Genomic DNA, 14,244 nt, shown 5'->3' on the forward strand with positions numbered 1-14,244 from the left:
TAAACTGAATGTACAAAACATTAGGGATGTCTTCCAGGTATTGAGTTGCAGCCAATTACATCTCAATTGCCTCAAAGCTTAAAAAATCATTTACTAACTCGTCTGCTTCTCTTCATCTACATCTCCCCTTTTGTGATTGGTCTAAATTTAATGAGGGAAAATCAAAACAATACACTTTGAGAAAAGAGTTGTACATTCAGTGTATACGATGGGACATTTAAAACTTTATTCTACCCCAACTCTTTGCTATCTGCCACGGAACATTGTGTCTCATGATTTGGCACAAACTGTGACCTCAGGTATGTGGAAAAACCAGATTTGAATGTCTGAATCGTTGCTTCCTCCATCCCTATCATGTCACATGCAGCTTTGGCCAAAACTTTCAGCAACAAAGCACACTGTCATGGCAAGCTGTGCACATTGAGTCACATGTTGGACGTGAAAAATGTAATTGCTTTTTGTTAGACCGCATTTGCACTGGAACGATGTTTATATGTCGACAGAGACCATGCTGAATCTGTTAGGATAAACTATCGCTGATGTTTCTCGATTCATAGCTTCTCTATTTCCTCCTATGCATCTCCTAGTGATGGGTTTAAAGTAAATAGGAGTCAAAATAATAATGCTTTAGTTGTTTTTTTCCCCATTTACATTTTAGGGCAGTCATGTCATGTTGAGTCATCTTCAAGGTTGCAAGACTGGAATTTCATGTTCGCTGCGCCGGGTGGAGCAGCCTCCTCGATGTTTTGTTCCCAGGTATGCAGGTGAAGGAAACACAAGGGCTGATGGGACAACAGGAGAGCAGAGACAAAGGGATGCCTTCGCCCCGCAGGCTGAACTGGCTCTTTCACATTCTTCCACTTAGCCTGGCGAACACTGACCGCACATTCTCAAGAAATCTGTGAACTTCTGCTGCTGGGGTCCGATTCACTTCCATGGAAAAAAAAAAAAAAAAGACAGAATTGGCACCTGTGACATGTCAGCTCTTTAAAAGTAAAAGACAAGACGGACGTAATGACGTTATAGCACAATATGTCATGTGAGAAAACAGCAGAGATGGATGGAAATTCATCTTGAGAATGAAAAGGCAAGCTGTTCGTTAAATGCTCAGGGGGGAAGCAGATGGTCACTCCCACAATCTCACTTTCTTTCCCTCCGCTCACCCTCCGATTTGCAAGCATATGAATATAAGACTCGCTTCATGAATGGCTGGAGTCACATAACCTTTTACAAGATGATAAATAAGCAAAAACAAGCTTACTTAACAGTTGTATACAATATTCTATGCTGGACACCATTATGAACATTCACACTTTTGTTCTTCTCTCTTCTAAAAAAACAAATCCCAAAACAAAACCAAAAAAACATAATTCCCATGAAAATTGACATTATCTAATACAATTACCCTTTTAATCAATTCCAGAGATGCGACCATTTAAAACTGATTCTGAGGGAAACATGTTTTGTGTATCAGTACAAAAAAATCGTATAAAAAATGTTCAAATCATAGCAAAAGCAGCACTTTCAAAGGTTACTCACTAGACAGCAGTAGAGGTTTACATACTCTCAGTTTACACTTCCTTGTTTATCCTTCTTACCCTTGTGCAGTCCCTGATTACATAGTGTGCATGAACGAACAAATGTGATTACAAGTGTGACACCGTTAACACAAAAATTAACACAAAAACATCCAGTTACACGAAAATTCAGTCCATGCAAGACCAAGTCCAATACAAACACACCCCTATACTTATACACATAAACATACACATATCTACATATAATCATACATGTATACACATAGACATAAAAGTATATAATTCATAGGAGAACAGCAAACATCAGAGGTGTGACCAAGTCAACTTTGCTCGAGTCCCAAGTCAGTCTCAAGTCTTGAGGCACAAGTCTGACGTCAAGTCCCAAGTCTAAATGTAGATTACCAAGTCAAATCCGTGCGAAGTCCATGTCATTAATGTCAAGTCTCAAGTCCAAATGTAGAACACCAAGTCAAGTCAGAACAAATCAAAAGTCCAGTATCAATTTAAAGAAAACTAAATATCAAGTCATTTCCCAAAAAGTTAACAAATATAATTCAACTTAAACTGTAGCAGTATTGTTTTTATGGTAATCCTCAATCTGATAACACAAAAAGTTAAAATATTGTGCTTAGTATGTGGTAATGGCAGCTGATCCAAGTTTGATCAAAATTTGTTTTGGCTCTCCTGTAAAATCTACTATAACGCACTTATGCCCCTTTGGCTCCAAGCCCTCAATATCTCGTGTTCAAACTACCAACTTAAAATTTCTAAGATCCGACATATATTAAATGACCCCTCTAATTATCTTGTCCCATTGTTTACTATAAGGGCATTTTCAGTTTCATTAAGATGACATCTGCCTGCAGTGCCGACACACCAGACTGTTTCAATATGGAGGGGAAACCTGATATTGATACCTGATCTAAGTTGGGCACACATTGATCTTTTCTTCTTGGGCAGGTCATATAGGACATCAGTTTCAGTAAAATATTCATATTTTGATTCAGCCCATACTTTCAGGAAGACTAGTTCTTTCATAGCGTGCATTGCCCTGTGTGAGCATCCATTTAAGGCCTAAACATGAAGGTTGAGCTATTTTACAACTTTGCCAGTTCAACAATAACAATTACAACAATAATTTCACATTTGGCAGACGCTTTTATCCAAAGCGACTTACACATGAGATTTGCATACAACACAAGCAAGTTTCTAGATAGGAGAGAACAACGAGAGTAAGTGCTATAGAACTAAGTTCTGGTCCAACAGGACAAAGGTGCTACGAGACAGTGCAACAAGCTAAGTTCTGGTCCAACAGGACATAGGTGCTACGAGGGAGTGCTACAAGGTAGTGCTATGAGGTAATGCGTAGAGTGCATCAAATTTTTTTTTTTTTTTTTTTTTTTTATGAAAGGAGGTATTCGCTAAAGAGCTGGGTCTTTAGCCTTTTCTTAAGGATAGAGAGGGATTCTGCGGATCGAATGGAGTTTGGCAACTCGTTCCACCACCGGGGAACCACAGAAGAGAAGAGTCTGGCTAGAGACTTAGGGCCTTGCTGAGGTGGCAGCACCAGGCGCCGCTCCATGGCAGAGCGTAGTGAGCGGGAGGGAGCGTAGACCTGAATGAGGGAGTTCAGGTAGGTCGGAGCCATTTTGGTTATTGTTTTGTAGGCGAGCATCAAGGACTTGAACTTGATGCGGGCAGCAACTGGGAGCCAGTGGAGGGATATGAATAGCGAGTGGAGGGATATGAATAGCGTTATAATAGTTCAAAATTGAACACCTCCTCCATCCAAAAATTAAAATGTTTGAAATAGGAAGTATGGTAGATACCATAGAAAGGGTGTTAGTTCTGTAAAACAGACCTTCTAACAAGTGTTTACAGCTAAAAATAAGTGAGGACTAGGACTTTTCAATGCAATATGGTTTTAATAGGATAAAAACTTGGTAAGAGCATCATGAGTTTGAATTTTATAATCAGTTTCAACTTCAATAAATTCAATGATTCCATACAAATTCAGTAAACAGAATTTAAATTCTTAAGTCATTTACACAAACACAAGATCTTTTGTCAAGACTTTAGAAACCTTTTCAAGTCATCAAAGTACAAGTCAAAGTCAAGTCCTAAGTCACCAGAACCCAATTCAAGTCTCTTCATGCATCAAAACAAGTCTCCATCAATTAAAATTGTGACTCGAGTCTGGCTCTAAAGTCCAAGTCATGTGACTCGAGTCCCCACCTCTGGCAAACATTACTCATTTTGTTCATACAATTCCCCTTTCCTTGAGGGCTTGGAGCCAAAGGGGTGTAAGTGTGATTTTGGGTGAATATGAGTATTATATATCAGTTGAAAGGTCTCAGTGAGATCTTTTCAGTGCCAAAAGGACACAACTGAAATCATGACCCATACGTTTTAATTAAACAAAAACTGAAAGCCGTAACAGTAAAAGTAGGGTTTTGTTTGCTGCCAAAAGGGTGTTACTGCACTTATGCCATTTTGACACCAAGCAAAACCCCACTTTTGACACTAAACAAGTATTGTGGGTAGAGGATTCTAACAGCGCTTAGGTCAACTCAAAATGCATGCTGATGTGAGTAATGCTAGCATGGCAGCATGATCACATCATTTTTCCTATTCATATCCTAATTAATATTCTAGGTCAATAATAGATGAATGTAAATATGTTAATATTCCCATGAAATACTTAGGCCTAATAGATTCAAAATGTTATTTCATAATGTTAGGAGTGTGAACTGGTCAAGATGAGCTCTGATAGTAAGAGTGCTGGTAGCTGAAGTTCTGCCTCAGTGTTATGAGGAGTTTTACAGGTCTTTGAATGTGTCCCAGGACACTTCAAGTGATGTGTCCTGGGACACATACAAAGATCTATTACACTAGCAAAAGAGAAAAAAAAGTAGTAGTTTAGAATCAAAAGTAGTTTCTTATGTCTATAGAGGTTTATTAAAAAGGTTTATTAAAAGTTTTTAACAGAAAAAATGTATCAATCAATTTGATATGTTCCATGTAGCCTACAATTTTAAAGGCCTTGGTGAAAGTTTCTGAGCATTACTTCAAGATAAAGATATTCATTCTGATCTTGTTTTATATTTCAGTGTTGATCGAAGTGTAATTGCTAGATTTGTATTAAAATTAATGTGTTTTACAATTGTTTACTTACATACGCCCATATTCTGCATGGCTGTATTGGGACAATGTTTGTGCCAAAAAAGGCGTATTTCACTCTTTTGCCATTTTTAAAAAAGTTAACAAATATAATTCAACTTAAACTGTAGCAGTATTGTTTTTATGGTAATGCTCAATCTGATAACACAAAAAGTTAAAATATTGTGCTTAGTATGTGGTAACGGCAGCTGATCCAAGTTTGATCAAAATTTGTTTTGGCTCTCCTGTAAAATCTACTATAACGCACTTACGCCCCTTTGGCTCCAAGCCCTCAATATCTCATGTTCAAACTACCAACTTAAAATTTCTAAGATCCGACATATATTAAATGACCCCTTTAATTATTTTGTCCCATTGTTTACTATAAGGGCATTTTCAGTTTCATTAAGATGACATCTGCCTGCAGTGCCGACACACCGGACTGTTTCAATATGGAGGGGAAACCTGATATTGATACCTGATCTAAGTTGGGCACACATTGATCTTTTCTTCTTGGGCAGGTCATATAGGACATCGTTTTCAGTAAAATATTCATACTTTGATTCAGCCCATACTTTCAGGAAGACTAGTTCTTTCATAGCGTGCATTGCCCTGTGTGAGCATCCATTTAAGGCCTATTTTACAACTTCACCAGCTCAAAATTTAACACCTCCTCCATCCAAAAATTTCTTTTTGTCAAGAAAGTTAATCTTAAAAATAATTGAAAGAGGAAGTATGGTAGATACTATAGAAAGGGTGTTAGTTCTGTAAAACAGGCCTTCTAACAAGTGTTAAAAATAAGAATGCTAAAGTGCTAAAAATAAGTGAGGCGGTAAGAATGTGTTGAGTTTTCTGTTCCCACCTCAAGACGCTTTCTTCTTGCATGTGGCCTGTATGTATATACCTAAAGGAGGAAGTAACTAATTACATTTACTCACATTACTGCCTGGGTGTTATCTTAGATTCTGATCTAAGTTTTAATCCCCATATAAACAAGGTGACCAGAACAGCATTGTTTCATCTTAGAAATATTGCCATGGTGCGTGTAAATGGGTAGCTTTGATGAGGGCCTAGGCACCAGGAACGATGACAAACCAGAAGGATCAGTCTTTACCGGTTTATTTTGGTTGAAAATCAAAAAATGGAAAATGCAAAGATGGCGTACAAAAATGAATAATTCAATACAAAAAGAAAAACTAAATCTAATCAGACTTTGTCAAGCTCGATATAACAATCAGACAGCTATAGGTTTGCTCAAAACAACAAACTGATGGTTGAGACAGAGCATCCCGCATTGTGCCCACAACCTCTCTCTGCCATGTCTGAGCACAGACTGGTTAAATACAGGCCTCAATCAAGCCGCCACTCCCAGGACCATACCACTTTCCTAGTCCAGGGTGGTATGAAGTTTCACCTCAAACACAGGTAAACTTTTAGACAGAAATCAAAATATCACATGTTACCCATACAATTGACACCACTATATGTAGGTTTCTAATCATCATTATATTTTATTAACAATAACAACAAAGAATAAGCACACGCTCAAAAATAGAAACCGTCCCACATAATGGTAGCGCCTAATGACATCAGTCACGCATAAATACTGTGCCAACACCCAGCAGCACTCTTTCAGGTGGGGGAAAACCAAGAGAAGGTATGTATGGTCTGTGTAATTATTCTGTGGTGTATTTAATAAATGTTTAGTGCTGGATTAGTATTCTATGTGTCTGTTTGTGACATTAAAGTGGTTAATTCAATTTTGCAGTATCAAGGTGGTGAAATTGGTAACAAACAATTTGCATAAACCTAGCTAGCATAGGGTACTCCAAATGTTTGCTGTTGTCAAGACTGCTCAGATGGAAATGATTAACCTAAAACATATATAATCTGGCTAAGGAAATGTGCACATGACTAGGGAAATATGTATACACAGCAAATGTTCAGACTTAAATATTTTACCATAGCATGCACATAACTGTGTCTAAGGATCCAAACAAGAGAAAGAGAAAAAACCTGTGCGATGACTGAGCAGTCACATCGTCACAGTGCGGCGGCCTCGGTCCCATCCCTGATGCTGCTCCCACCTATCGTGTTTCTGACCCTGTGTTCTGTGTGCAGCTGTTGTCTCCCCTTCCCGTGTGTGTGTGTACGTGGCTTCCTCTCTCCTCTTCTCTGACTCCAGTGCAGTGTTCTACCTGGCAGTGATGGGTGCTGCCCTGGCTCTTCGTCGTCAGTGCTGGCCTTGCTCTTCCCTCGTCTCACTGAATTTTTAGCGCTGGCCTCAGCCCCCTCATCGCCACATGCCGCTTCTCCTTTTTGTCTTTCTGTTCTGGGGGGGGGAGGGGGGGGGATCAAGGTTTCTTCCAAGTTTTCCTACTAAGGTTTTTCTTGGGAGTTTTTCCTTGTGTGCATTTAGGGTCTAAGGCTGGGGTGCCAGGTAGGTTAGGCTGTAGAATAGGCAGATTGTTTGTCTTGCTAAATCTGCTCTTGCCTACCTGTGTTTTTTGCCATGCTTGTCCTACATAATTTTGTTCACCATTGATTGTGTTTAGTTAGACCTAGCTAGACACATTCTCTGTAAAGTCCTCTGAGGCATGCTTGTGATAAAGGGCTATATAAATAAACTTGTTTGTTACAAGTAGACTGGACTACTGCAATGTCCTTTTACCGTCTCTAAAAAGTCTATTGAGAGGCTTCAGCTTATCCAGAACTCTGCAGCTAGACTTTTAATAAAAACAAGGAAGCGAGAGCATATCACTCCGGTTTTAACTAGGCTACATTGCACTGGCTCCCAGTGTCCTTTAGAATTGATTTTAAAGTTCTTTTACTTGTATACAAAGCTCTTAATGGCTTAGGACTGGCCTACATTACAGAATCCCTGCTGTTCTATATTTTTTCCAAGAGCCCTCAGGTCTAGAAATACAAAACCACACTCAAAAGAAGATTGGTGATGCAACCTTTTTTTAAAACAAACAAACAAAACTATGCTCCTAAACTGTGGAACACCCTGCCAAAGAATATTAGAGGCAGGCTCTGTAAGCATTTTCAAGCGACTGCTAAAAACGTATCTTTTCAGCTTATCTTTTAATTAGCCTTCATTTTAACTGTTTAAATTAATTGTGTTTTACCTTTCTATTTTACTTTGATTCTTTTAGTTGAACAAAAATATAAACACAACACTTTTGTTTTTGCTCCCTTTTTTTATGCGTTGAAATAAAAGATCTAAGACTTTTTCTATGCACACAAAAGGCTTATTTCTCTCAAATTTTGTTCACAAAATGTTTAAATCTGTGTTAGTGAGCACTTCTCCTTTGCCAAGATAATCCATCCACCTGACAGGTGTGGCATATCAAGATGCTGATTAAACAGCATGATTATTGCACAGGTGTGCCTTGGGCTGGTCACAATAAAAGGCCACTCTAAAATGTGAAGTTTTATCACACAACACAATGCCACAGATGTCGCAAGTTTTGAGGGAGCGTGCAATTGGCATGCTGACTGCAGGAGTGTCCACCAGAGCTGTTGCCCGTGAATTGAATGTTCATTTCACTACCGTAAGCCGTCGTTTCTGAGAATTTGGCAGTACATCCAACCGGCCTCACAACCACAGACCACGTGTAACCACGCCAGCCCAGGACCTCCACATCCGGCTTCTTCACCTGCAAGATCGTCTGAGACCAGCCACCCAGACAGCTGATGCAACAGTTGGTTTGCAAAACCAAAGAATTATTGCACAAACTGTCTGAAACTGTCTCAGGGAAGCTCATCTGCGTGCTCGTCGTCCTCACCAGGGTCTTGATGTCAACGTTGTGAACAGAGTGCCCCATGGTGGCGGTGGGGTTATGGTATGGGCAGGCATAAGCTACGGACAACGAACACAGGTGCATTTTATTGATGGCAGTTTGAATGCACAGAGATACCGTGACGAGCTCCTGAGGCCGATTGTCGTTCCATTCATCCACCGCCATCACCTCATGTTGCAGCATGATAATGCACGGCCCCATGTTGCAAGGATCTGTACACAATTCCTGGAAGCTGAAAACATCCCAGTTCTTGCACGGCCTGCATACTCACCAGACATGTCACCCATTGAGCATGTTTGGGATGCTCTGGATCGGCGTGTACGACAGCGTGCTCCACTTCCTGCCGATATCCAGCAACTTGGCACAGCCATTGAAGAGGAGTGGACCAACACTCCACAGGCCACAGTCAACAACCTGATCAACTCTTATGTGAAGGAGATGTGTCGCATTGCATGAGGCAAATGGTGGTCACACCAGATACTGACTGGTTTTCAAAAAATGCATATCTGTAGCCCTAGTCATGTGAGATCCATAGTTCAGTGCCTAATAAATGTTTTTTTTCCAAGATAAAACTGCACATTTTAGAGTGGCCTTTTATTGTGACCAGCCCAAGGCACACCTGTGCAATAATCATGCTGTTTAATCAGCATCTTGATATGCCACAACTGTCAGGTGGATGGATTATCTTGGCAAAGGAGAAGTGCTCACTAACACAGATTTAAACAAATTCGTGAACAAAATTTGAGAGAAATAAGCCTTTTGTGTGCATAGAAAAAGTATTTTATTTCAACTCATGAAAAATAGGAGCAAAAACAAAAGTGTTGTATATTTGTGTATGTGTTATATTTTTGTTCAGTGTATATACATTTTATCTTTTTATCTGTTTTTTCTGCCTTCTATGATTTAGTAGCTTTTTTGTGTTTTTTTTTTTAATGTCTTTTAAAGTCAGTAATTTTGCTTTCACTTTAGTATGTTTTGACTGAAGTATTTTACCTAGCTACATTTTAAATTGCATCCGCTACAGAGTTTATTGAACATTAAACTCAGAGCGGCCCAGGACACACAGCAGGCCGAGCGTCCAATGCCTCCTAGGGCAGCCAGCCTGGGGACAGAAGATACAGAATATACCCATGATATTTGTGCAGTACATTCACATGAGCCTAAATGCTATCTGTACATATGCACAAGTGCATGTGCACAGTATCAACAACATACATGCAAAAGTCTTTAATACAAACAGAAAAAAGTCTGATTGTTTAGATTCACTTGTATTTTGATCATCTTTGCATTGCAGAATCACGACAGGGTAAACAGCACAGCTCTCAACAGTGTTCTTTGTACAAGCCTACATAGGTTTTCACATGCTGTGATATTACGAGCTGATGATGTGCAGTATCTGCTGGATAATTTTAGACACTTAAAATGAAGTCTTTTACACATTGTCATGTGCATTTCAAGGAAGTCAGCAGTGGTTAACATTTGATGTGTGAAAAACTCTGGCTTCCGTCAGATATCAGATAAAGATAACAACTTGTATATTTATCACGCTCAAAACCACAAACACTTCACTGCATGTTGCAAGTGTGTGTTGCAAGAGTTTTGTCTTAAAAGCTTGCAGATACTCTTCACAGGGCTGTTTCTTTGACCTGCATCAAACAAAGTAGGACTCAAAATGCAATGCAATTTCAATGGAACTCTACTAATCACTGTGCTGCCTCCACTGCTGTTGACTGAGTTTCTTCTGGGTGTCCTTGGTAATGGTTTGGCTCTCTGGATCTTCTGCTTCCACCTGAAGCCCTGGAAGAGCAGCACCGTCTTACTCTTCAACCTGGCGCTGGCTGACTTCCTGCTCAACGTGGCTCTGCCCTTCCGTGCTAGCTACTACTTGTCTGGCATCAACTGGAATTTTGGACACGCTTTCTGCAACATTTCTCTCTTCATGTTGGCATTGAACCGTAGTGGAAGTATCTTTTTCCTAATGGCCATTGCTGTGGACAGGTACATGCGTGTGGTGCATCCCCATCACCCCATTAACTCTTTGAGTGTCTCCAAAGCAGCATGTGGTGCAGTTGTACTGTGGTTGCTCACAATTTCAATGACGGCTCATCTCCTCAATGTACCGTGGAGGAACACAACCTACTGTGAAAGTTTCATGATTCAGACCAAGCCCAGTCTTAATATGACTTGGCATAAATCCATGTTTGTCTTGTCCTTCTACGTGCCTCTGGCTGTGATTCTCTACTGCACGGCCAATATTATTGGCTATTTGAGAAGGAGGCAGCTGGCCCAGCAGGCAAAGATCAAGAAAGCTCTGTACTTCATCACTGTAGTGGTGGTGGTCTTCATCATTTGTTTCCTGCCGAGCAACATCACACAGCTTCTGATCTGGGTCAGGACAAAAAAGGTCACAAACACTCTTCCTGAACCTCAAATCTGTGCCGAGCTGGAGGACCTGACCACGGCATTTTACATCACCATCAGCCTGACGTATCTCAACAGCATGTTGGATCCTGTCGTCTACTACTTCTCCAGTCCTACCTTCAAGAACATCTGCAGGAGAGCTGTTCATCTGAGACACGCCGAGGTCACTGGGGACAGTAGTGATAAGAAAACTCGAGAAACAGGCTCCCAGTCCATCAGCCAACTGTGATAGCCGAGCCGCACTCAACAAGGAGAACATTGCATAAAGAAGTCAAGATTGAAACCAAGTATTATAGCTAAGATTCTGATTAAAATGTATATATTAATTTGGCGTACCATTAAGGTGTGTCATGTCATGTTGAGGCATGTCATCCCCTCTCTCTGCCCTGTCTCTCTTTGCTGTGACTGTCTAGTAATGCAGAAATGCCCAAAAAAATTATATTAAAATATATATATATATATATTATATGTTTATTTTTCATGTTTTCTTCAAAGATGTCATGCAAGAACTACAACCTGCAGCAGGCAAAACTTTAAATTATAGCCCAATTGTTCAGTATATATTGACTGTTCTTTATTAATGTTAATTGCTTTTGCAAAACCTATACCATTCTAAAGGTGCCAATATGCAGTTAAATTGCTAATATTTTCTCAACTCCCTAATCACACAAATATACACATTGTTCTGTTGGTGTGTGATGGTACAAGGAATAAAAATGTGCATGTTGATCATAAAGACAAATGTTTTCTTTGATAGTTTTGATATTGATTGCGTGTATACTTTGCACTCAAGTTGACCAAGTCCATAAATTGAGTGCCATGCCCCCAGGCAAAAGATGGATTCGTATTAAAATACTTACATTCTCCTATCACTGATCAGCAATGCTTTAGCACAGTAAAGCAATATAATGAAAAGAACAAACATCCAACAAAGATGGAAATAAATATTTAAAACTTGTGCTAAACTTGAAAGCTTTTCTCCACAATTGGCTGCATTGCACATAGAAAACCCACTGGCATGCATTAACAGAAATTCATTATAGTACTTTATGTTATGGTACACAAATTACAGGGTAGTAACTGTAAATACAGAGAAATTATCAGAACGAAATTGTTAATTTCTGGTAATAACGAGCAACTATTTTGTAATTATAACAGAATAAATTCTCAGTTAAATGCTGGTAATTTCTGGTGAGAACAAGCAATTATTAGCATAAGAGTCCTACATTAATGTAGTAAGTTTTACAATCATTACTGAATAATTATTCCGTAATACTTTGGAAACATTGGCTTACTGGTCCTTTCCTTCTCTCTTAAATGGGACTTCCATATTCTAGTTCAGAAGACTGATAAGGTTGTTACAGTATTGTTACCCAATACCTATTATGAAAGTACTGTACTGCCAAGTAAAGTCAGGCTTGATTACTCAATATTACACTGATTATGAGATGATGAGAGATGATTACTCTGTAGTTACCCTTTTCCTTGGTTCAATAGGGTGATGAGGTAGTTACCAATACCTATTATGAAAGTACTATCAAGCTTGACGACGTTACTTGGCAGTACAGTTCCCATGGTGTTATCTAATACTTTCATAATAGGTATTAGTAACTACATCGTCCTACATTAATGTAGCACTGTTAATGCTAATAATTACTCGTTATCACCAGAAATTACCAGCAAAATTACCAGAAATTACACATTACAAATAGCTACTTGTTATTACCATTAATTACCAGCTACTGATAATTTCTCTGTAATTACAGTTACTACCCTGTATTTTGTGTACCGTAATGTAAAGTGCTACCATTCATTGGTTTGACATCTCTGAAGGTCCAGCCCTGTTATCTGTCCACATCTATGGAGACACCATCATGTGAATCACACCCCTAGGCAGATGCTCTTCATTTACTCTGTACACAAGGGGAAATTGGGCATGACACAGACAGTGACACAAACTATATATTGCTGTCTTTACTTAGTACTTTAGCAACCTTCAACGACACCTTGCCTGTGGAAAAAATATAAAAAAAACAGCTTTATTAATCATCACCAGAAAGTCCTGTCAAGTGAAACTGAGGCCTCACAAGCTTGGAGCTCCTGATGCAACAATCGTATTATTTTTATTTTTTTACTCCAAATAAGGTGTCAAATGTCAGATCTCTGTATGATACATTAACATCCACCGGAAAGGTAGAGAAAACTCATCTGTAGCAATGATGGACACTTGTGTTGTTGATGGGGACCTACTTTCTCAACTCCTGCCTCCACTGCTGTTGACAGAGTTTGTTCTGGGTGTCCTTGGTAATGGTTTGGCTCTCTGGATCTTCTGCTTCCACCTGAAGCCCTGGAAGAGCAGCACGGTCTTCCTCTTCAACCTGGCGCTGGCTGACTTCCTGCTCAACGTGGCCCTGCCTTTCCGTGCTAGCTACTACTTCTCTGGGATCAACTGGACTTTCGGAGACGCTTTCTGCAACATTTCGCTCTTCTCTCTGGCTATGAATCGCGGGGGAAGCGTCTTCTTCTTGATGGCCATCGCTGTGGACAGGTACATGCGTGTGGTGCACCCCCACCATCCCATCAACTCCATCAGCCGTTTTAAAGCTGTGTGCTGTGCTGCTGGACTGTGGGTGCTCACTATATCTTTGAATGTGCACTTACTGACCAACTCTCACCACTTCAGAGCTGGGAACTCCATCAAATGTGAGAGTTTCACCCAGAAGGACAGGCTGCACAGCACCGTGTTTCTCCTAGAGTTCCTCCTGTCTCTTGGGATAATACTCTTCTGTACCAAGCGAATTTCAAGCCAGCTGCAGGTCAGAGGATTGGTCAAGGAGGTCAGAATCTGTCGAGTTCAGAGGTGCCTCAGATTGGTTACAGTTATGTTCATTATCTGCTTCCTTCCTAGCAACTTCACATTGGTCCTTATATGGCTGAGGAACAATGGGGACGCTTCGATCGCTAGTAAGAGAGACTGTGATATCCAAAAGGCCCTGGACACCACCTTCTACATCACCATCAGCCTGACCTATCTCAACAGCATGCTGGATCCCATAGTCTACTGTTTCTTTAGCCCTTCATTCAAGAGGATTTGCAAGCAGGTCTTGAAGCTTGACGCGAGAAAGAGCAAAAAAGTCATGAAACAAGGTGGTCAACAAATGTACCGGCCCTCGATGTCTCACTCAGCGGTTTCAGTTCCAGTCACTAACAGTAAAAAATAGTCATTTACAGAAGAGCAAAACTGAACTGGAAACCGCCCTGAACCTCTGAACTATAGCAAAATGATATGTAAATGTGCTGATTAACAAATTCAGATAGAC

At 40.0% G+C, this 14,244-nt stretch overlaps 2 protein-coding genes across 2 annotated transcripts; both read left to right on the plus strand.

Moving 5' to 3' along the window:
• The first annotated feature begins 10,163 nt into the window (after positions 1 to 10,163).
• On the plus strand, positions 10,164 to 11,738 carry LOC139653659 (hydroxycarboxylic acid receptor 2-like). The gene has a single exon (XM_071530570.1). It carries the CDS (start codon positions 10,176 to 10,178, stop codon positions 11,151 to 11,153), a length of 978 nt encoding a protein of 325 aa, XP_071386671.1. The 5' UTR covers positions 10,164 to 10,175; the 3' UTR covers positions 11,154 to 11,738.
• Positions 11,739 to 13,143: 1,405 nt separating this feature from the next.
• Positions 13,144 to 14,145, plus strand: LOC139653658 (hydroxycarboxylic acid receptor 3-like). The gene has a single exon (XM_071530569.1). The coding sequence runs from the start codon at positions 13,144 to 13,146 to the stop codon at positions 14,143 to 14,145; it is 1,002 nt and encodes a 333-aa protein (XP_071386670.1).
• Positions 14,146 to 14,244: the final 99 nt, after the last annotated feature.

This window comes from Centroberyx affinis, unplaced genomic scaffold, assembly GCF_046629955.1.
Source record: "Centroberyx affinis isolate AG114_WGS23_722 - 3 ecotype Tasmania unplaced genomic scaffold, CSIRO-AGI_Caff_v1 ptg001939l_1, whole genome shotgun sequence".
NCBI classification, from domain to species: Eukaryota; Metazoa; Chordata; class Actinopteri; order Beryciformes; family Berycidae; genus Centroberyx; species Centroberyx affinis.

Coding starts and splice junctions, on each gene's coding strand:
- LOC139653658 (XM_071530569.1), top strand. CDS start 13,144: ATGGACACTTGTGTTGTTGATGGGGACCTACTTTCTCAACTCCTGCCT.
- LOC139653659 (XM_071530570.1), top strand. CDS start 10,176: ATGCAATGCAATTTCAATGGAACTCTACTAATCACTGTGCTGCCTCCA.